Here is a 20434-nt window from a genome sequence, read left to right as displayed (position 1 = left end):
GGTGGAGGTGTCGTGATTTGCACAGGTGACAAAATTAGTCTTGAATTTTGGGCCAAAGAACGGATTCAATTTCATTCATCAGTATTTTAAAAGTACAAATAATCTTCTCAACGCCATAAGCGCACTTGGTGGTTTTTAAAAAAAGTAAATGTCTAGAATAGATGAAAACACATCACAGCGCATGTTTCCCCATTTTACTTGAAATTATCCAAATGACAAAATAGTAACACGATTTCTAAGCTCAGCTACAAAATGTCCCAATATTTTTGACGGTAGTAACCATTTTTTGTTGGGTTTTCGCATGAACCTTTTGGACATGCATAGTGTTGCAAAATATATAAATATAAATACATCCCATTAATCTTCTTAACGAATAGCATGACAAAGATCCGATCATCATAAATGAATTCAAATGCAGTTGAGCATGATAAGGCATTGAGAGTTATCACAAGAGACGCACAGATTTCTAGAGATATTTTTTTCTTCTCTTTCTTAGTGTAAATGGAAGTAAAGTCATATTATTGTTTAGTGAATGACAAGTTTTCTCAGCAGGGAGGAAGGAAGAACACATTTTAAACACTACAGTCAAGAAATGTCGCTTTAAAAGGTCATGGAAATATTCGCTCAAAACTGAAATAGTTTTGTCAACTTGCTGCGGCACTTATTCCAAGTCCTTTTTCAGCACGTTAAAAAAATAGACGCGACTGAGAGAGCCATGTCACACGATAAAGATAAATATGTTAGGTGCTATACACACTAAATCTAATATCTAGCTAACCTTTACTCATTGGAGAGTCAGGTAGACAAAACAATAGGGGGGAAAAAAAGATGATGGCAATGACCATTACAGTCAAGCAAATGGCCAACAAAGTCAATTTTTCAATTAAAGTACAAAAAAAAAACATGTATTCTTGTTTAAAACATTAGCGTAACAACACCAAAGTTCATTTTGCACCGATCAGCCCAGTTGGGATAGCGTTCATGCAAAAGTGTGTTTAAAATCGTCCAGGTGCAAGAGTAGCAGTGTTAAAAGCGGAACGTGAAAAAAAAAACTATTTCCAAGCCTATTTTCATGAGGAGAAACCAAACCGGGACAGTGGAACCTCCAATGTTAGTTGACTTCCATGTTGTTCTTGTTTTAAAACAAACTCTATGTCGCCATAGCAATTGAATTTCATGAATGTCAACATTCCCGACACGAGACGCTGTTTCTTGACAACCATACACACCGCCATGTTTTGTTTTGACTTGGATTGAAGTTGAACTTGGTAACCTTTGGAAGTTCCACCGAACAAGCAATAAGGCACTTACACACTGCACTTCATTGGCCCACGACAGAGAAGTAGCCCGGTGTCTTTAGCCACTGGTTTGGATGCCCAGTTGGCTTTACATAAAAGGAGGAAACAAAGGGGTGACAAATAGCAGCTCAAAGATGGATAAGGCTCCGAGATGTGGGGGAGTTTAGGCTCACCTTTGAGCCACAGCTCAATGAGGAACGTCTCCAAGTGGCGCGTTACGGGGTGGGGGTAGTTTCTTTTTCATCTGCTTTGTGTCCCAGAGTCACCAGGGACACTGTCTTCATTTCCTCTGTACAACTGCACCCACATTTCTTTCTATTTGTATTCTGAAATCAACTCGGGTCATCAGAGTGCAGTCAATGGAAAATAAGGGAAAAAAAGCAACAGATTGTGGACACGAGCCTCAACCTGGCAGCACTTACACAATGATTGGGCTTGTCAACTGGGTTCAGTGCAGTGTGAAAGGGCCTTCAAGGTGCTTGAAACACAGTGGTGACCTCTGTACCTTTTAGCAGGAAGGACTTGCTACCCTGTCACATCCACATCCTGATCTACAAATCGCTAATTACTAAAAGTAAAGTAAGCACTTTGTATAAAAATCATACAACTGGGATTAATTAAAAGCCCGTGAACAAACAAGCTAACATGCTTTATCCATTAATTTCTACATTTTTTTTCACCACAGTGCCATTTCTAATTCTTAAAACAAGCGTTAAATATATTTAGTCAGTGAGCTGCAAAAAAAAAAAAAAAAAAAAAAAGAGGTTCTGATCAGCGCTGGTGTGAGTTAAACAGAGTAGAGAGAGACAGATTGTAATTACGACAGTTGCACAGAAGAGCACAGTTGTCATCGGTTTAGTTGGATACGATGGTGGTGGCGTGACATCCTCGCTAAAGGCCAAGCTACCAAAATGCACGACCCGCCGCCATTTCAAGTTATGAGGATGACGTATCCAAGCGGGTTGAAATCCAAATGTATGGGAATGTAACGCGGTTATGACCCTCAAAGTTTGCCCAGCAACTGTAAACCGATGAGCTTCAACGTATCTTCTTCTCTTACCTTGCCCTCTATTGACTTCAAGGGCTGAGGTTATCGCCGTTGCTAACTCTGCGACCGCGGCGCCGCAATGCTCGAGCAGTCCGTGACCAGGAGGTCCACCACCGCGCCGTCCGTGACGTAGACGGCGGGCGCCGTCGTCACTATGTTGCTGAGGGAAATGGAGCTTGTGGCGGCCACGTTGGATGTGGCAGCGCTCTGGGCGCCCTGGCTGCCGCTGTGGGTGCCCATGTGGCCCTGGAGCTGGGTGGGCGTCTTGCAGTGGATGCCGCAGAGATGGCAGACGAGCACGCCGCCGGACGCCGTGCCGCCAAAGCCTCCTGGGCTGTCTTTCCATTCCTGGCCGTGGTGCTTCTGGGCGTGGACGCGCAGGTAGGTCAGTGTGGTGAAGCCTGATGGCCAAAGCGTCGGAAATCAACTTGCGCACAAGGGCGTGCGTCATAGTCGTTTGACCAACGTGGACTTACTGCGGTTGCACAGATGGCAGACGTGGTGCTGTGACTGGTTGTGCACCCTCATGTGATCGGTGATGTAGGCGGCCGACAGGAGCTTGCCGCAAATGTGGCACGGGACCTTTTCCTCGTGGCGAATCATGTGCGCACGCAAACGGTCCTTTGTGGCAAAGCTGGACTCGCATGTCTGCGTCAAAGAGGGAGAGGGGAAAAAAAAACATGTTATAAAGTGTAGATAGATGTGTCATGTTGATTTTAGTAAGAGTGTTAAAACATATCACAACCACCGTTCGACATAGACAAATACACTCCATCTTGACCAATCGGGGGCATCCATCACCAAGGGTCACATGAATCCAACTAAACAACTAAAACATTCCAAAACTGCACTTCTGCACTTCACTGCCCAATGCTAAGAGCACCATATCTTTTGTGGATTTAAATAGCAACGCAACCTCATCTGTTTACGGGCACGGTTGTATCGATGCCAAGTGAACACAATGTCCCTCAGTGAGTCAACATGGACGTACCGGGCATTTGAAGGGCCGCTCTGAGGAGTGCACCTGTCGCACGTGACTGTTGAGATGGTCGGGCCTGGAGAACGCACAGCAAGAAAGGTCAAACTCAACGTCCATGTTGTCTGAAAATAAACTTCTAGAAGACACCCACTCCTTGACATTATGAGGGTCCATGATTCAGGAGCCTCACCTTGAGAAGGCCTTGCTGCAGTGGGGACAGATGTAAGGCTTCTCCACGCCGCCCTGATGGGAACGAACGTGGTGACTCATGCGGTCCTTCCTCTTGAAGCGCTGCTGGCAAATGGGACAAGAAAAGGGCTTCTCGTCCGAGTGGGACAGGCGGTGGCGGTTGAGGTGGTAAACGTCGCGGAAGGCTTTCCCGCACGTCTCACACGCGTGGTTCTTCCTCACCGGCGTGGGGTTTTGATTGGCGGGACGCTGAGGGGGGAAAGCGGGACACCAGATAAAAATGTGATCAAAGGTGGAAAATAAATGAAGAAAAAGTTGCAATTGTGCAAAAACACCCAGCTTTAGTTGAATGGAGGAAACTGGACTCTGCTGCATTTACTCCAAAAGGCTTCTTCAATTCAGAGGTCTTTTCAAACCCGGATACCAAATTGAGGAAGCCTTTTAAACTAAACTTTGTCAACAAAACATTTGCACAGGTTATCACCATTCAACTGTTGCAGATTCCGTGTCTGGCATTATGTCCAATTAACACATACGTGAGCATGTTATTAATGTATACATGCCTTCTTATTATGTTCATATTCAGTCTCAATGTTAGATGACAACTTTTTTTTGGTTGCAGAGAACATGCAGAGGAGCGTGGTGGTGGCTTCTGGCACGTTTCTAAAACCCGGTTACGGGGATGGAGTTGCTTTGGGTGCCTCATCGCTTTATGGGGATTTGTACAGTGGATAGCAAAAAGTCAACACATCCCTGTTCAAATGACGACAGCAGCAGGAGGCGGAGCATGGGGGTTAACACTAGCCACCGCGGCGGGGATGGCAACCCCTCCTCCATCCTGACAACTCGCGTGCGAGTGGCGGCCCCCCGCCAGCACGCCGGGAGTGGCCAGAAGGGGGAGAGCGGAGAGGTGCAGCAATGTGAGGGGTACTCCGGGGGTCCTCTCCGCCCTCCCCCCAGCCCCGACCGCCATCGCCGACGGGACCACCGCGACTACCTGGCCAGCGGCCCCCGCCTGTGCCCCCTCTCTGGCCCTGTCCTTCATGCGTACCCCAGTGTGGACCGACTGGTGGCGCCGAAGGTTGTAGTTGTTCTTGAACTGCTTGTTGCAAATGGCGCAGATGTGCGGCACGCGGGCCGGTCGAGATATGGGCTTCACTGGGTCCGTGGAATGTGGTGGGAGGGGACACAGAGAGAAAGAGAGATAATAGAAATGAATTTTCCAAAACAAGACGCTGGTTAGAATTTAAGTATGAACCAGCTAAAAACTACCACCACCGTAACCAACAATTCAATGGGCTCTTTGCACAAAACGTTTCGGTCTTCGGCTCCGTACATAGCCTTCAAAGAAAGAACGAAATCAATGCTTTTTTTCCCCAGAGATGGAAACAAGTCTGATGCCATGCTTGAATTGTAGCGTGAGGGTGGTACTTTCAAAAGATGGATGAAGTCAGGTAACAGGTGATAAATGTTGATGTACCCAATGAAGGAGCAACTGGGTGTGGATCACCTCCATGGACCTCGATGTGCATGGGTTCCTCTTTGAGAGCTGTGGTGTCCACTGTGGAGGGAGGCTGAGCTATGTGCTCAGTGGGTGGAGTTTGGGGGGAGCTTGTGTGGACTGACATGAGCTCCGATTGGAGGCTCCCCTCCACTTGGTTTTGGGTGGGAGCATTCTGGAGAGACAAGAAGCCATCATCGGTAAAAGTGCACAATATTTGCCATCACAGCAGCTGTTGCTACTGGTGATGTGTGAGCAAGTCAAACAATAAGAATCAGAAAAAAAGAGTCTCACCAAGCCTACCTGGAAGAGGAAATTACTCCACGCCGCATCCATTTTGCGTCACTGAGATGGGGATTGTAAAATCAGCTCCTCGTTGAGATCGAAATGGGCAGCTTTGGCATGGTTTAAGTCGGCTACGGGTGGTAAAAAATGCTTGAGTCATCACCTCGAACGTTGGCAAAGAAAAAAAAAACGGTGGGTTTAAACAAGCCGAAAAAATGTGAAGAAAGAAAGTGGTGATGTCACTGGGGCGGAGTGATGCGGTGAACGCATGCAGGAGCTCCCTCTCTCGAATCTTTGACTTGGATTAATTCAACGAGAATCGGGCCACCGTTAAAATGTATAAATAAAACCACACCAACTCGACTGTCTTCATAACCCCCGTGTCGGAATTTTACACTACCGCACACGCGTCAAGTAAAAATATTGAGCAATATTTTTTTGCATCACGGGAGAGCGATTAAGGGTTATAAAAGACATATCTGTCAGCCGTCAAATCATGCTTTTTTGAACGACTCAATCTACTGTATTTCCCAGGCCGCCCGTTAGGCCACTGGGATGTTTGCCGAAGCCTCGTTGTCAGAGTGAAGCCGCGGCCCGGCCAGGCGGCGCTCGCACCGGGCCGCGGCCCGTCGCCCCACCTCGGCCGCTCAGCCGCGAGGATGTCATCTTTCTTTTTTTATCGCCCGCTCTCCCTCCGCCCTCCCTGTGTCTTTCTTCTTTTTCTTTTTTAATTCCTCGGTTCTTCTCCCCCTCCTCTCCTCGCACCGCTATGTCCCACTCGCTTTTTTAAAGGGATAGGGCTTCCTCTTCGGAGCAACCCCCCTCTCTCACTTCCGTCTCTCGCGGCCTCCAGTCCGGTCGGTCCTCCCCCGTCCTCGCGGTCCTCCTCCCCCACCCTTCCTTCCTCTTTGCCCGGGCGTGTCGGCTCTCACGAAAATGACTCACGATTCGTTTTTTCGTTTCCGCGCCAGCTGAACGGGACCGTGGGTCGGACTCAGACGTTTTTCCCCCTCGTCTCGAAACCAGCGCGGCGGCCACGACTTTTTTTTCTTCAACGACCGAGCTATAGACCCGTCTTAAAGGGCGGTGCGCAACGATCCTCCCAGTCGGCCTGCAATAATGATGTCAGAGTCGGATATAGCACAATGGACGAGGAAAAGGCGCGGAGCTATGTCGTATTTCGATCGAATGAACCGCAACGAAAAAGCATTTTCCCCCAAACGTTTTTTTTTTTCTCACATTTACACAGTCGTGAAGTAAGCGTGACGGGTAGAATATTCGACAAAACGCTACGACAGCGTGGTGAGATGTTCATGTTTTTTTGAGCAGTCTTTGTTTTGATTGGTCTATTACGCATGCATGCACCCAGACCCCAAATGAAGCTTTACGCACTAAATTGTCTTGAGCTGGTGTTGCAAAGTCAAAACAAATAATGGCGGGGGGCGGTTCTGATTCAGATTTGTCCTTTTGGACATCATAGGAGGGTTTTGGACAGGCCATGTGAGCAGAAGAAAGATTTTGAGCGCCGTCACGGTACCTTATCAATAAGTGCATGACAACAGGCTCTTCTGGTCACTCGGTTGAAGCCTCCTTTTCAAAGTTCTGCTCCTGTGCTTTGTGTGTGGCCCTGCAATTAAAACACTCCAGCCACCCCCAAAAAAACAGGAGATCCAAGTTGATGTAAACATTTAGGATAAACATAGAATGTCAGTTTTTAAGGGTCAACCCTTACCAATGATTTTGCTGGTTTAATCAGAACTGACAATCAAACAGCCGTCTTCATCATGAAGATCAAGACACCTAACAAATGATCCACATTTCGTTCAAAGTGAACACTGAGTTTATAGGTTGACAAGTTGGGTCATCAGCAGATCGCAATCGAGAAACTGGAAAAGTCACAGAAAGGCATACAGGGGGGGGGGGGGATATGATGATGGATCGGATCAAGCGCTTGATTGACTTCACTCTTCCTTTCATCCGGGGAAATAAAGGATGTGTCACAAAAGTCATGAGGGTCTTTTTTTTGTTTCAGGTGTCATTCGGGCAGACACGAGGCCACCGGCATTTGACAGCCCAGCAGTTTTGCTTGCAAATTTCCCCATTGTGGCACGATTAAAGGTTTTCTGAATCTGATCGGTGCTTCTTAAACTGCTAGCCGACCCCCGCGACCTCTCGGGAGGTGGGCCGTGGAGGCAGTTCAAGAAGCGTCATGGCCGTGGCACGGTTTGCTCTCGGCATATCGGCGCACTCCTCCAGCAGGAGTCCAATTTTGCGGAATGTTCAGAGAGCCAACCGTTACCTGCGCTGACTTGAGGTGGTTCAACGGGACGATTTCGATGCTCAAGTCAGAGCCGAGCATAACGTAAACTGTCAAATTCCGATACCCTCTCATACGCTACCTGAAATGACAAAGAAAACGTACAGCGTTAATGTATACGCAACGACTTTTCATTATTATCTTTCAAAAGGTGGCAACAGGACAAGACTTCACTGCTCAACACATAAATACAAATCATTAAAAATGATCAATAATCCCTTATTAATAATCATTAATATCTCAAATCATCCCATTTTTTTTCTTACAGCTTTGCAACCGCAGTTTGAAATAGTGAAAACACGATACAACAACAGCTACAATCAGGGTCGCCAAAGGTTGTCATATTTGACAACCTTTGACAATGCATTTGAAATTCAACACTTACTTGAATACACTACAGGATATGAAAACAACCTGTCTGCATCTGCGTAACTCTATAAAACCGCCTTATAATATTTCACATAAATATATACAATAAAGATCCCAAAATGTGGCGCGGTGAGATGGTTACATTGCAAATAGGTTTGGCGATGATTACGAATGTCTTTGTACATCAAGCTCATGCACTCAACTGTCGCCTAAATGCGCTTAAGATACTCAATATGTCACGTCGGCTGGAATTATTCATATCATCTTGCTTCTTTGTACACTATTTTCTCCTCTTTTTTTTTTACAAACATTCAATTATGGTCATCGGATACATATGGATGACATGACATCCCTTTAAGAAACCCTTAAAGGCATTGGTGACTTTGAAGCAACTTTTTTTTTCCTAAAACCCTAAACATTTGATGCAAAAAAAAAAATAAGAAAACATTAAATAGCATGATTTTTTTTTTTTTCTCCATTCCCAAGGTGGGAATAAGCAGTGCTTATATATCTGGTCACTACGTACAAGTACAACGGGTACACCAAAAACAACAACCAAAGTGGCTCTTGTCCTTTCTCGCTATCTTTTGTTTCTCCATTCCAACGTGGAACATCATAGAAGAAGACACACCAAATCTGCAGCTCTGATAGGGACGAGAGAGAGAGGGAAAAAGTCCCACAATGTATATGTGTATGTATATATCTATATATATATTAAAAAACACTCTTTTGCTTCTTGGGTGGTGTGTTACATTCCTCTGCTCTCTCAACCTGAGTGAAAAGGGAGCAGGTTGCAGCTAAAAAAAAAGGGGCCTGCCTTTGCCTCACGTGTCCACGGATGTCCTGGTGGCCTCGGGCGGGCAAGCTGGCATCGGCATGGAGACGCAGCCTGTGGTCACTTCAGTTCCAAATTGGGCGAAGATGGTTGTTCTAAAACTGGGCCTCGGCGGGGGGCGGGGGGGAACCTAGCCTTGCGGCAAAAATAATGAGGTCAATGTAAGTTGGGATGTACAGTGCCTCGATTGATGATTCTATATGGAATACAACATGTATTATTATTGTTGTTGTTGTTAAACGTGCTTCTTGGTTCTGCTGCTCTCCAGTGGCGAAGACAAGAACCGCACTAAAATGTATTGAGCTACAAGGCGGCTTGTACTTAGAAAATACCTAAGTCAAGGCACCACTGTATTACCATAGTAATCTCAAGTGTCTTACTTTTGAGAATGAGACAAAACAATCCTATTTCTTCGTGATGAAAGATCAATGAACTGACGTGCTGTTTTTGTGCTCATGACAAAGTTAGTGTAAAAAAAAAGGATACCGTATATTGCTTCGGCGCCATTTGGAGCCCAGGAAATGTTGACATGAAGGGAGGAGGTTCATACGGTTAGGCCATAGTCTTGTCTAAAAAGAAATAAAATGCTTTTCTGCCGTTTCTTTTCCAGGACTGGAGTATCTCGTTTGGAATTTGTCAATACTGGCTTTTGGATGATGAGTGGGAAAAAAAAGTATCCCTGGATCCAAAAAGTTTGAGAACCCCTGGCTTAGGAGTAGGAGAGGTGTGAGCCGTTGGAGATGTGCGAGGTGACCGAGGTGCTCCGGCTTAGGACGCCATCGGGGCCGGCGGGCGCCCCGGGTCCACCGCCGGACGCCGTCCTCCTCAGAGGCTGGGGGCTGTTTCTCAGGGCCATCAGGCTCGGGGCGGCACGAACGCCCCCATATACGCCGCCTCCCTGCGAGGACGAGGAGGAAGATGAGGAGGACGACGGGCCGGAGATGGACGGCGGGGCCGGGGGTGGTGGAGGTAGCATGGCGAGGGACTGGGAGGAGGAGCGTGAGGGCAGGTGATGAGAAAAGGGCAAGGGGAGAGGATGGACCATATCAGCGGCTGGTCCTCGTAGTACAGGCCAGTCTCTTTCCTTCTCCCGTTCCCGATCCCGTTCCCGCTCACGGTACAATTGGGGCGTGCTCTGGTGGTGGTAGTGCTGGGGGAGATGGTGGCGTTGGTGGTGCGAGGAAGCCGAGGACGAATGCGACGAGTGGTGCGGCTCCCTCCCCCCGTTCCGCCCCATAGCCATCGCCAAGTGCGAGGACGAGGAGTCGCTCCTTCGCTCTCCCCCTCCTCCGCCGCTATTGTGGCTGCGTCGCGACGCTTGTGGCGTGGGCACTCCCTGGGGGTGCACCCCGTGGCTCCAGTGGTGGGCCTGGGGCGGCACGTTGGGGTGACCCTGCTTAGAGTAGGCGTCGCCCGGGTGGCCCGCGAGGGACATGCCGGCGAATCCCAGACGTAAACTCTCAGAGTCAAACGACTCAATCTCGCTAGCTTGACGCTCAAGGAGAGTCCGGATGCGCTCTGAACGCTCGTTCTGGAGGGACAACATCTCCTCCTCGATCTGAGGGCACAAAAACATCACATGATGAGAAACGAGTAGGAATATAAAGGTCAAGAGAAATAAAAGTTGTGACCCTCTGCTCCAGCAGCGCTCGTCGGATGGAGACCCTCTGCTCCAGGTCCTTGACCTCACGCTCGTGCTGCGTGTCCGTGTGGATCTTGATCTTGCTCTGGTAGGCGTTGAGAAGCTCCAGTTCCTGTTGCAACTGCATACGCAGCACCTTGTACTCGGCCTCCTGCGTCTCGTCCAGTCGTAGCTGCGTGTGAGGAGTGCAAAGGTCACAGTCCCACTTGGAGGAAGTGGATTCTGCCATCTTACAAGCCAGACTTTTTACGAGAGATGTCGCGTGACTCACAGCCTGCGTGGAGAGCATGTCATTGATGGAATGGTCGTACTGCTCGGCCAGGATGGCCAACTTCCGGGTCTGTTCGTCCTTCAGGCGCTTAAGCACGGCCTTGTGGTCCGATTTGGGCGTGTTCTCCAGAAGGTGGTTGCGCAGGGCCTTGTACTGGCGGGTTTGGATCTTGCACGTGTCCTGGAACTGACGCTTTATCTGCAGCTCTTTGGACTGCAGGGAGAGAAAAACTGGCAAACCTTTGCACTTGAGGGTCACATTTGACGATCAAAACAGATGGGAGAATACTCACTTATTTTTAAATTGTACCTCGTCTTTAGTAATGTCGCAAATACATTTCCTGAGCTGTGTCTAAATTGTATTAGTTTAAATAAATACAATTTCAAGTGATGCAAATGTTATACATTTTGGCCCAACACTGAGAAAAAATATTGAAAATGCTAAAGCTAAGTGTAAAATGATACATTTCAGGCAATGCATGACACGTTAACCGTAAAAATAGAAACTGTCACAAGGTAAATTAAAAGAAAAGGGTTGATGTTTGACACAGACAAAAACGGCTGGTAAAAGGGAGAACATAAATGACAAGAAAGAAAACTGAAATCATAAAAACAAACAGGACGAGTTTAACACAGCTGGATTTATTTTGGTATAAAACATGACAGCATTCCCCGTTTTTTAAATCATGTGAGCAATACGGCTCAATGTGAATAGAAGAACGAACAAATGGCTGCCAAACAATGCAGTTATGTTCTATAAGAAATACTGCTTCAAATTGGTAACTTAAAAAAAAGTTGAGGTGATATGTCAACAGCACGTTACAAACATACACGGAAGAACAGGGGACAACTCAAAACACAAATGGAAATCAATGGCGGATAACTTAAAAATTAAATATGATGTGAAATGTCACATTTAATTTGACAAAAACAAAAAAAAAATAAAACACGTTTGCCCTGAGGGAGTTTTTTTTTCTTTAACTACAGTATAAGTATAATAACTTCACACTTGAAACATTGCACGCATTACGGGGCTGTTCCGATAGCTGCTAATAGAGGAGGCACATTTCAGGTGTAATCATCTCTCTCCAGCTAATTAATTTCTCAATCGAAAATCATTTAGGTCTTTTGGATGCAATCTTCTGTGTGAAGATGCTTTGTGTCGCTTCATAGAAATCAAAACTGTCAATGTCGTTGTGAAATATTATGGTTACACTTTCCACTCTTCATTTAAAAGACGCTTCATATCATATTTTTTGTGCAAATATGTATTCAAAGGCACTCAACGGCTTTATGTCCCCATTCACAAAAAAGCATAACTGTTTACATGGTAAAACCTAACAAGATTATTGCATCAAGAGCAATAAAAAGTGAAATTAAACTCAAATATGACCTGACATCGTATATTCATGCCGCACGCTAGATTTGACGCTAGATATTGCACTCACGGAGAAATTGAATTGGTTGACATCCAAATATGAAGTAAAAACACACACGGAAAAAAAATGCACAGGCCTGGTCATAAAAACTTCAAATTGTCTTACAAACTAAGAACAAAATATAGCCTCAATTTAAGGAACTTTTACAAAAAGCAAAATACAAGTGTAAAGCTCGATCGGGGCTTTTGGAAGGTCACTGCGTGATGGGAGACGGACGGCAGTGCAGCAGCTAAAATGTGAGCGGCATGTGCACAACCCATTAAGCACGATTTCAATTTTGCAAAGGGGGATTGGAAAATCGAAATATGCAAAAGGTGACGTCTTATTCAGAGGTACCGACGGGAGAAAATAAAGCTACCAGATGTGTTCTTAATAGATATAGTGTACGTGTCTACAAACGTTCAACATCTCACAAAGTAGACTCTTGAAGACAACATGAAAATGAAATGGATCCCTTTGGTCTAAATACATTTTCTGTGTTTGGTTGTTTATGATGAGTTTGCCGTTTCTTTCTGCTCTCATCTCCAGGGCCGCACCTTCCCCCTGACAAACCTTCCCGAGGACGTTCTCCTCAGGGCGCATTCCCAGCGGGTGTCGTCACGAAGCACCCTCTCCCTTTCCTCCGTACGCCGCCTCTCCCTCTCCCGTCTGACTCGTTCCCTGAGCCTGGCTTCCCTCACCGGGCGGGGCAGAAGTACGGGCAGCCTACTGGGCCGCCGCGTCTTCAAAAGCCCCGCGTATCTCAACCAACGATGGACGCCGACCGGAAGCTTTCGGAGCAACGTCCCCGCCAGATTGAGCACCGGTGAATTGGCCACGTCGGCGAGGACCCCCAGCGGACGCCGTACAAAATGCCTGGCCAAGACGAGGGCCAGCGCCAGACGAGAAGGCCTCCCGCCGCGAGCCCGCTGATTGAAGGGGAGGCTTTTGAGGGGGACGGGGATTTTGGAGCGCCGCACCCCCCAGTTGCGTCCCGCTTTGGGAAACATCTCGTAGAGGCTGCGCTCGGCCACGCCGCCGAGAACCGACTGGCACGCGGCGAAAAGGGGCCGCGGCAGGCGGAAGAGGACGCGCATGCAGAGCCGGTTGACTCTGCGGGGGGCGCGCCGGAGGAAGCGGCGCGCCGGACGCACTACCAGCACCACCAGTAGGTAGAGCGACAGGAAGAGAGAAGGCGAGCTGAGGAAGGACGCCGACACCAAAATCATGGGGATGTAGTACATCCCCAAGCTCAGGGACAGTCCCAAACTCATCAGCCCGCTGGCCCACAAGCTAAAGGACAGATAGGAGGAGAAGGAGATGGAGAAGCAGGAGCGCAGGAGGAGGTAGGAGAAGAAATGAGCCAGGAGGGCCAGCTCGGCCGAAAGGAGGAGCGAGCCGAGGGAGGGCGGCGGGGACGAGCGACGCAGAGACAAAAGAAAGACGCACAGCAGGAGAAGCGTCAGATTGCAGGGCCGGGCGGCGGCCCACAGCGACAGGAGGAGGCTCGCCAAGTGAGAGAAGAGCCACGGGAAGGAGGACGGGGGAGGAGGCGGGGAAGGGATGCCGGGGAGGACATCCAGCTCCTCGGGAACATCGGGGAAGTAGAAGTCGGACAAGTCGTCGGGATCGCGGAGGCGTCTCTTTTCTAGGGACGTGAGCTCGGATGGGCAGCCGTCAGCCACGCCTCGGCCTTCCTCCTCCTGGTTTTCCCACTGAACTCCTTCAACCTCCCCGACCTCCTCCCATCCCTCGTGCTCATCGCAACTTGTGCGGTTCAGTTTCACGTCATGCTCATCGTCCTCCACTCGAAATTCATTTTCCTCATTTTTACACTTGTCTGGCATCATGTCATCATCTATTGCATATTTGAAGGCCCCGCTCAGATGTTCCTCTCTAAATTCTCTGCCATTTTCTTCAGTTTGCCACTCAATTTCCCTCCCATCCTCCCAGCCTTCTTTTTGTTCTGACTTCAGATCATTCTCTCGGTGTATATATTTGGTGTCGCGGTTATTGGCGTTGCCCAGTATCTCTTTGGTCACTTCTAAATCTCCCAACCGCAACCCGTCGCAATCCCGACTCAGGTTCTCTGTTGTCTGAACTCCTCCCATCTCCCGAGACTCTCTTTCGTCTGGCTCGGCGCTATCGTCACCTTCACGTACATATTCGGCACCTCGATCCTCCCCCTCGCTCATCTCTAACGTGTCTAAGCGGGTCTCGTCTCCTGGGCCCCCCGCGCTCTGGTTTTCACTCACTTTGAGACTCTTGGGCTGCTGTCGGACCTCCACGGCGTGCTTCTGGCGCAGCTCCTGCTCACGCCGCTTGTTGTACTCCATCTGGTTGGTGAGCTCCGTCTGGTGCTGGGTGCGGATCAGCTCCGCACGGGTGCGCTGCACCAGGCTCAGCTGGCGGAACTCCAGCTCCTGCGTGGACTCGTGGTGGCGGAGCAACATGGCGCACTCCAGGTCCTTCAGCGTCTGCTTCTTGTTCAGCTCCTGCCGGGGGAAGGACAAACGCCCAGATGTTTGTAAATGCAACTTCTCTCCAAGCTCACGCCGGGTTACCTCTCGGAGGAGATCCTGCTCCAGGTTGTGTCGCGCCAGCAGCATCTTCCTCTTGTACTGGCGGCTCTGGAGCTCATAGTGCTGCCTCTGCCTTCTCAGCAGGCCCGACTCTTCTTCTGCCTGGAGCTGCTGGAGACATTCTTTCTGGTGCACCAGCCACTCTTGCTTCTCCCGCTTCGGTGTCGACTGATTCTCGTTGAGCTCCTGCAAACGCGCAAAGATGAATGTGTGAATTTGGGATCGGGCTACAGGTTCGATGGGGTCCACATGAAAGCTACAATACAATACATTTTGATTTATATAGCGCTTTAACGACAGCTGGAGTTGGAACAAAGTGCTTCGCGTGGGCAGCTATCCTGTACATTTAAAAAAGGAGTCACAAAGATAGTAGAAAGCACCAGTGAGTGAAACCAAGATCAAGTCAAAGACACCTCTTTGAGTTGCTCCTTGCGCTGTCGATAATGTCGTTTCTGTGACTCCAGCAGACTCGTCAACTCCTTCTTTTGCTGGCCAAGTATGTGTTGCTGGAACTTCTTCTCCTCGGTCAAGACCGCCTTGGTCTGGGGAGACCAAGGAAAGATGCATCTCGAATCAATATCAAGTGAATTTTATTCAGTATCAAATTATCTTCGAAACAGACATTTTTCATGGAGGCTGGAGAACCCTAAAAATGAGCATACAAGCGGACCTCCTCTCACTCCTGTAGCATTGATCAAAAATATCACAGCTGTAACTCAACGCCTCACCTCCTTGTCCATAATGGCAGAGTGCTTCTTGCACAACTTTTCACCCTCCATAGAGAAGCTGTTCCTTTGGTTCTCCAGTTCCTTGTCCAGTCTCAACTGGTGTTCGTCCATCTCCGCTTTCAGTTTGTTTTCAAGACCCATCAACTGTTTCTGGTGCTGCCGTCGCATACGCTTGTACCTGTACGCACCAAAAGAGCAGCAACTCAAGGGAAGGACGGGAGCTCCTTTTTTTGCGCAAGCGCACAACGGGAGTCAAAATGGCGCTTTACCCGGACATTTGTTCTCTCAGCGCCGAGCCCTGCTCGTGTTCTTGGATCTGGCGGGTGACCAGCGAGGCGGTCCGGATGGTGGCAAAATGATCCCGGCCTCGGCGGCGCCTCCCACCTCCTCCTCCACCACCACCTCCTCCGGCCCCACCTCCACTAACGGATGAGGCATCCCGCTGCAAGTCCACCTCTGGCTGGTAGGGGTCATCATAGATGTTGTCGTGGCTCTGAAGGATGACGTTTAAACGTGTGTCCAGTCAGCCTAATAAGTGGCACTCATAACGGGAGGCATGACAGACAAAGGTAAACGGGCGTTGGGACCGACCAGGGGCTTGTGCAAGATGGAGCTGTTGGAGGTGACGGTGTGCTCGCCCTCCTGCATCATGGCCATCTCGCCGCTGTCGTCCGAGCCGTCCGCCAGGCTGTTGACCGAGCTGCTTTGGGAGCTGGCACTGATGGACATGGACGGTAGCGAGTGGGAGCTTTCCATACTGTTGACGGTGCCCGTGCGCAGCATGTACTGCTCCACGTCCTGAAAAGATCATTTCAGTTAGATCAAGTAAAACATTTGAAATACGGCTGCTCAATGGGCATTAAGAATTTTTTCAATTCCAGACTGTGGTGGGCTCACTGCAAAAGATCCCCACTCTTACCTCTTCTTCCTCACCCCCTTCGGGTGCGGGTCCATTGTGTGCCTCGTGGAAAAGGATTTTCTTCATCTTCCGGTACTGAAGGTTGTCCAGCTCCCGGACAGCATCCTTAGTGCGTGCAATGAGGTCCATCACGCTGGTCATGGGACGCTCTCTGCATAGGAAATGGTGCTGGAGGGGGAGAAAGACATTTCAAGAAAACCGAGAGGTTAGAAGAGCACAAACACACACACTGTGGTCGAGTAGCTGTAGAGGAGTTTCGTGTGGACGTGCACCTTGAGCAGCACATCGGAGGTAGGTCTGTCCTGGGCGATCTTCTGCAAGCACGAGTCCACAAAATTGCGGAAATAATCTGACCTGAAAGACAACGCGAAAATGATCATTTATAGGGACATGCTACAAAATGCCCTTTGGGGGGTGGCTGGATTCTATTCTCACCAGTGATTCGATTGCAACACGGGGCTCTCATTCTGCGCGATGTGGTATAAGGCACTCATCGCATTCATGTTGAAGAGAGGAGGCTTCCGTTCCGCTGAACGGGAACAAAGGGCAACATAGTGAGACAAACATGCATCGTGGTGCAAATAAATAAATACAAACACACACAAAACCAATGCGGGTACACTTTAATGCATTTTATGACCAACAAATCTTACCCAGCTCTATGCAGGTAATGCCCAGTGACCACACATCCACCTTTCCATCATACTGACCCTCATCCATGGCCAGGATGACCTCGGGTGCCATCCTTCGTGAAGTAGACAAAACAAACATGTAAGCGCTTCCTGCATTGCAGACTCACACTTGATGTCACAGTGTGAACGCGCCCACCCACGATCCGAGCCGTCCTACCAGTAAGGTGTTCCTACAAAAGAGTTGGCCGGAGCGACAATGGAGGCAGAACCAAAGTCTCCCAGTTTGACCTGACCGGGCTCCGTGAGCAAGATGTTTCCTGCTTTCACATCCCTGAGTGGAACAATAAGAGAAGAGTGACAGCGCAGCATTACGGCGATGACGGCGACAGAAAGGAAGAAATTCGCAGATGTGCAAACAATCCGTTTCAGATGCAGCCATGTTGAAATAAAACGGCCTACCTGTGAATCATGTTGTGAGAGTGAAGATAGACCAGTCCATGCAGTGCACCGTGGGTAATAGCCGCTATTTCCACTTCCTGGAGGGGCTTCTTGTGGACTATGTGAAGAGATGACACACACAAAAACAAGCTTTGAGTGCTAAGAAGACAGAGGCAGACCAGGGTTTAGTCACCATTGGCATTACACGGATGGATGACAAGATTCTCACCTTCCAGAAGGTCCGAAGCTGAGCCCAAGCAGTACTCCATCACCAGCTAGCAGGGACACAGTCAGTGTTGTGAGTGCACAATGCTATTTTTGGCTCCCAACGAACGCAATTTACACCATTTGGCCTCGCTACAGATTTATCCAGCTGCACTTTTGAACGACGACATAAACCGACGCGTGTTTGAGTTTGTCGTTTGACAGCGCTCACCCATGCCGTGTGCTCCCTCAGGTAGCAGCCATGGTACTCGACCGTGTTGGGGTGCCGCAGTTTCTGGAGGAACTTCACTTCCTTGATGATATCTTGCCATTTCTACAACACAGCGGAGTGCGAGATGACGCGGCATGGGACAATTTTGCGAGGTGCTGATGACCGCGTGTGTTACCTCATTGGACTGCTTGCCACTGTAAGACATCTTCTTGATGGCCACCACCTCATTACTGCGGATGTCATGGGCCTAATAACAACACGGAGGAATACGTAAACCCAAAATCATCTTTAACATCTAATAATTCAGCCATGGATACTTCAATCTATGTTTCTACCAGGGCTCGACTAAAAGCAAAGAGATATAAATAACGAGAAACAAAACTTACAAAGTACACAGCACCGAAGCTCCCATGTCCGATCTCCCTCAGGTCGGTGAAGAGCTTCTCGGGATCCTCCCTGCAGAAGAGCTCAGCCACCTCCGGGTCCTTCAGGCTCCCGGCCCGCACACTCGACGGCATGACCAGCGCCTAGTAAAGAGGGGTGCGTGCACACAATGGGTGAACGCTTTTATGGTTTCCATCATAATTTTGCGACTGCAACCAAAACCAGAAACGCCTTGTTACCGCCATTCCTGTCTGACAACATTGTAATAAGAGACTCACTCTAAAGAATTAAATGTGTTCATTACTCTTGTACTCACCAATCAAAAATAGCCTACACAATTGATTTTAACATCCCCAGCAGGCAGCACCTCGATTTTGACCAAAGCCGAAACATAATACATGGCATATTTTGATGACATATGTTACTCAACAACATAACAACATTAAATGTATAGACACCAGACAGAAAAGCTTTCTGGCGCAGCCGTGTCTGTGCTGTTAATGAGGAACCTGCTTGTTCCCTTTGAAGTAGACGCTTCAATTTTGCAACCAAGCCTAGAGCAAGTACTCAGCTTGATTATAACAGAAAGCTATTCACCCATGGCAATGTCTTTCTAGATAAATGTGCACACACACACACACCATCGACTTGATTTAAAAAAAAAACTAATCACACCAAGCACCACAATATGATCCATCAATCTTCAAAACTGCTTTTCTTCACCGGAAGGTGCAGGGGAGTTATAGCCCGTTCCAACTGACCCAGAACACATGGGCTTTGTATGGTAAGGAAAACAACACATATCACTGCAGCCGACGAAACATATGTTGCACAATGATATGTTGCACCATGTGTTTTGTTGCACTTGAAATATTGCACGAGAAGCATTTAGTGAACTGGGAATACATTTACTTCATGATGTGGTTTGTAAGTTGACATTTAGAATAACTCATTGTGATTTAAAATCTCTTAATGTGCTGAAATTGCTGGTGTTTAACATTAATACACTTCTAGCTGTCAAATGTTCTTAACTCAAATAAATTTAGTGGTTGTCAGCGAGTTTTTTTTTTTACTGTCCTGATGCAATTCTTGGAATGATTCTCAGATATTTACAATGTGTTTTTCTCCTTTCATGTTTATATGCACAAGCGAATGTTTTTGTGGGAACCCGTGCAAATGTGATCACACACAGTTCAAGCAATTCAACCTCCAAGACTGTTACAATTTTGGCATCAAAACAATACACATTAATGAAATGCTCACATTGACAGTTTCCTACCATTACCGCAATGTTATTTTCCTTGATTGGGACGCGTTTAGTTTTCGTTTTATTGTTAATAGTTTTTGCGTACTGTTCCGAATTAAAAAACATTATCACGGTACCAAATATCAAAAGGCCTCAAATTCCACGTACAATGTATAAGGATAAATATGTTTAGCGTGTCTTACCGTGTTTTTGGGATCCACTGTAGCTAGCTAAAGCTAGCTAACCGGCCTGGGTGGAAAAATGTCGGTCTCACTGCCTGTTTTCACCCGGCCAGAGCTGCTGCTGCTGCGGTTTACTCAGCGGGAGCAAACCGCATTCTGCCTATCGACACCGTTACCCAAATTCGTCGCCATCCCGACGATGCCGGTATATAGCGGACAGAATTTTATAGGTGACATGAATGAAAGTGCCGGGTAGAGTCGCCAGTCTCAGTTCGCGAGCTCGCTAGCTGACTGGCTGGCTGGCAGGCTGTCAAGCTAACCGAGCTAGAGGCGAGAAGAGCGGCCGCTGTCTCAATCGCACGCTAATGAGCGGCGGTGGTGGTATTTGGGGATTAGAACGATCCTAGGAGCCGAATGGCGAGTCCGCATTGTGGGCTGGTGTCATAAATCCCCGCGGCGGCGCTCCAAGCTCGCTTGGGCGCTGTCACAAGGTTTAGTGTCTTTCTTCCGCTCTTCGCCTTCTCCCCATTTTCCTCAGAATTGGTTTTTGTTCAGTCCCCCGTGATGGCGGAGGAGCGGGTGGGTAGGGAAAGGAAACCGGAAGCGGTCTTTTTCGCCCAAAGCAGTCTGCGCCCTTTTACGAGCAACACTTCCCTCTTGCGGTAGCGCCAAGGTATTGCAGTCGATTCATGGTTGTACAAGAGACCTCTGCATAGTTGATATCTGTCATTCACGT

General features: G+C 48.3%; 2 protein-coding genes and 1 long non-coding RNA gene across 11 annotated transcripts; 1 reads left to right on the top strand and 2 right to left on the bottom strand.

Annotated features, from left to right (window-relative positions):
* Nucleotides 1-180: 180 nt before the first annotated feature.
* On the bottom strand, nt 181-7340 carry mazb (MYC-associated zinc finger protein b (purine-binding transcription factor)). Of its 6 annotated transcripts, none has more exons than XM_089015749.1 (8): nt 6246-7340; nt 5310-5431; nt 4995-5190; nt 4566-4672; nt 3516-3763; nt 3338-3401; nt 2823-2994; nt 181-2747 (listed from the first exon to the last, which is right to left on the bottom strand). In XM_089015749.1, exons 2-8 carry the CDS (start codon nt 5349-5351, stop codon nt 2401-2403), a joined length of 1176 nt encoding a protein of 391 aa, XP_088871875.1. In that variant the 5' UTR covers nt 5352-5431; nt 6246-7340; the 3' UTR covers nt 181-2400. The 6 variants fall into 6 exon arrangements, with proteins under 6 accessions (XP_088871875.1, XP_088871878.1, XP_088871877.1 ...); XM_089015752.1 differs by having other exon boundaries at nt 5319-5431; XM_089015751.1 differs by having other exon boundaries at nt 6838-7340.
* LOC148887753 (uncharacterized) lies at nt 6461-8075 on the top strand. Its single transcript, XR_016117595.1, has 2 exons — nt 6461-6602; nt 7333-8075. It is a non-coding gene; the product is annotated as an uncharacterized LOC148887753 (long non-coding RNA).
* taok2b (TAO kinase 2b) lies at nt 7733-20290 on the bottom strand. 4 transcript variants are annotated; one of them, XR_016117591.1, is made up of 21 exons: nt 19720-20290; nt 18273-18413; nt 18062-18133; nt 17887-17988; nt 17680-17725; nt 17472-17568; nt 17230-17343; nt 17034-17125; nt 16816-16909; nt 16653-16734; nt 16381-16548; nt 16053-16259; nt 15731-15954; nt 15462-15639; nt 15147-15275; nt 14716-14919; nt 14407-14646; nt 10735-10947; nt 10453-10635; nt 9308-10379; nt 7733-8956 (listed from the first exon to the last, which is right to left on the bottom strand). XR_016117591.1 is itself a non-coding variant. In XM_089015745.1 (20 exons), the coding sequence occupies exons 2-20, from the start codon at nt 18402-18404 to the stop codon at nt 9531-9533; spliced, it is 3426 nt and encodes a 1141-aa protein (XP_088871871.1). In that variant the 5' UTR covers nt 18405-18413; nt 19720-20290; the 3' UTR covers nt 7733-9530. The 4 variants fall into 4 exon arrangements, 2 of the variants coding, with proteins under 2 accessions (XP_088871871.1, XP_088871870.1); XR_016117592.1 differs by having other exon boundaries at nt 7733-8951; XM_089015745.1 differs by having other exon boundaries at nt 7733-10379.
* Nucleotides 20291-20434: the final 144 nt, after the last annotated feature.

This window comes from Hippocampus bargibanti, linkage group LG15 (genome assembly GCF_051943395.1).
Source record: "Hippocampus bargibanti isolate YZ-2025 linkage group LG15, ASM5194339v1, whole genome shotgun sequence".
Taxonomy (NCBI): domain Eukaryota; kingdom Metazoa; phylum Chordata; class Actinopteri; order Syngnathiformes; family Syngnathidae; genus Hippocampus; species Hippocampus bargibanti.
Note: the sequence above shows the minus strand (reverse complement) of the source record. Positions and strands in the feature narration are given on the sequence as shown.

Coding starts and splice junctions, on each gene's coding strand:
- mazb (XM_089015749.1), bottom strand. CDS start 5,351: ATGGATGCGGCGTGGAGTAATTTCCTCTTCCAGGTAGGCTTG. Junction 3,764..4,565: donor ACCAGTCGGTCCACACTGGG/GTACGCATGAAG, acceptor TTCCCCCCTCAG/CGTCCCGCCAATCAAAACCC. Junction 2,748..2,822: donor CTGCCATCTGTGCAACCGCA/GTAAGTCCACGT, acceptor TTTGGCCATCAG/GCTTCACCACACTGACCTAC.
- taok2b (XM_089015744.1), bottom strand. CDS start 18,404: ATGCCGTCGAGTGTGCGGGCCGGGAGCCTGAAGGACCCGGAGGTGGCT. Junction 17,344..17,471: donor TCTCACAACATGATTCACAG/GTAGGCCGTTTT, acceptor TGTTCCACTCAG/GGATGTGAAAGCAGGAAACA. Junction 15,640..15,730: donor CTGAGAGAACAAATGTCCGG/GTAAAGCGCCAT, acceptor TGGTGCGTACAG/GTACAAGCGTATGCGACGGC.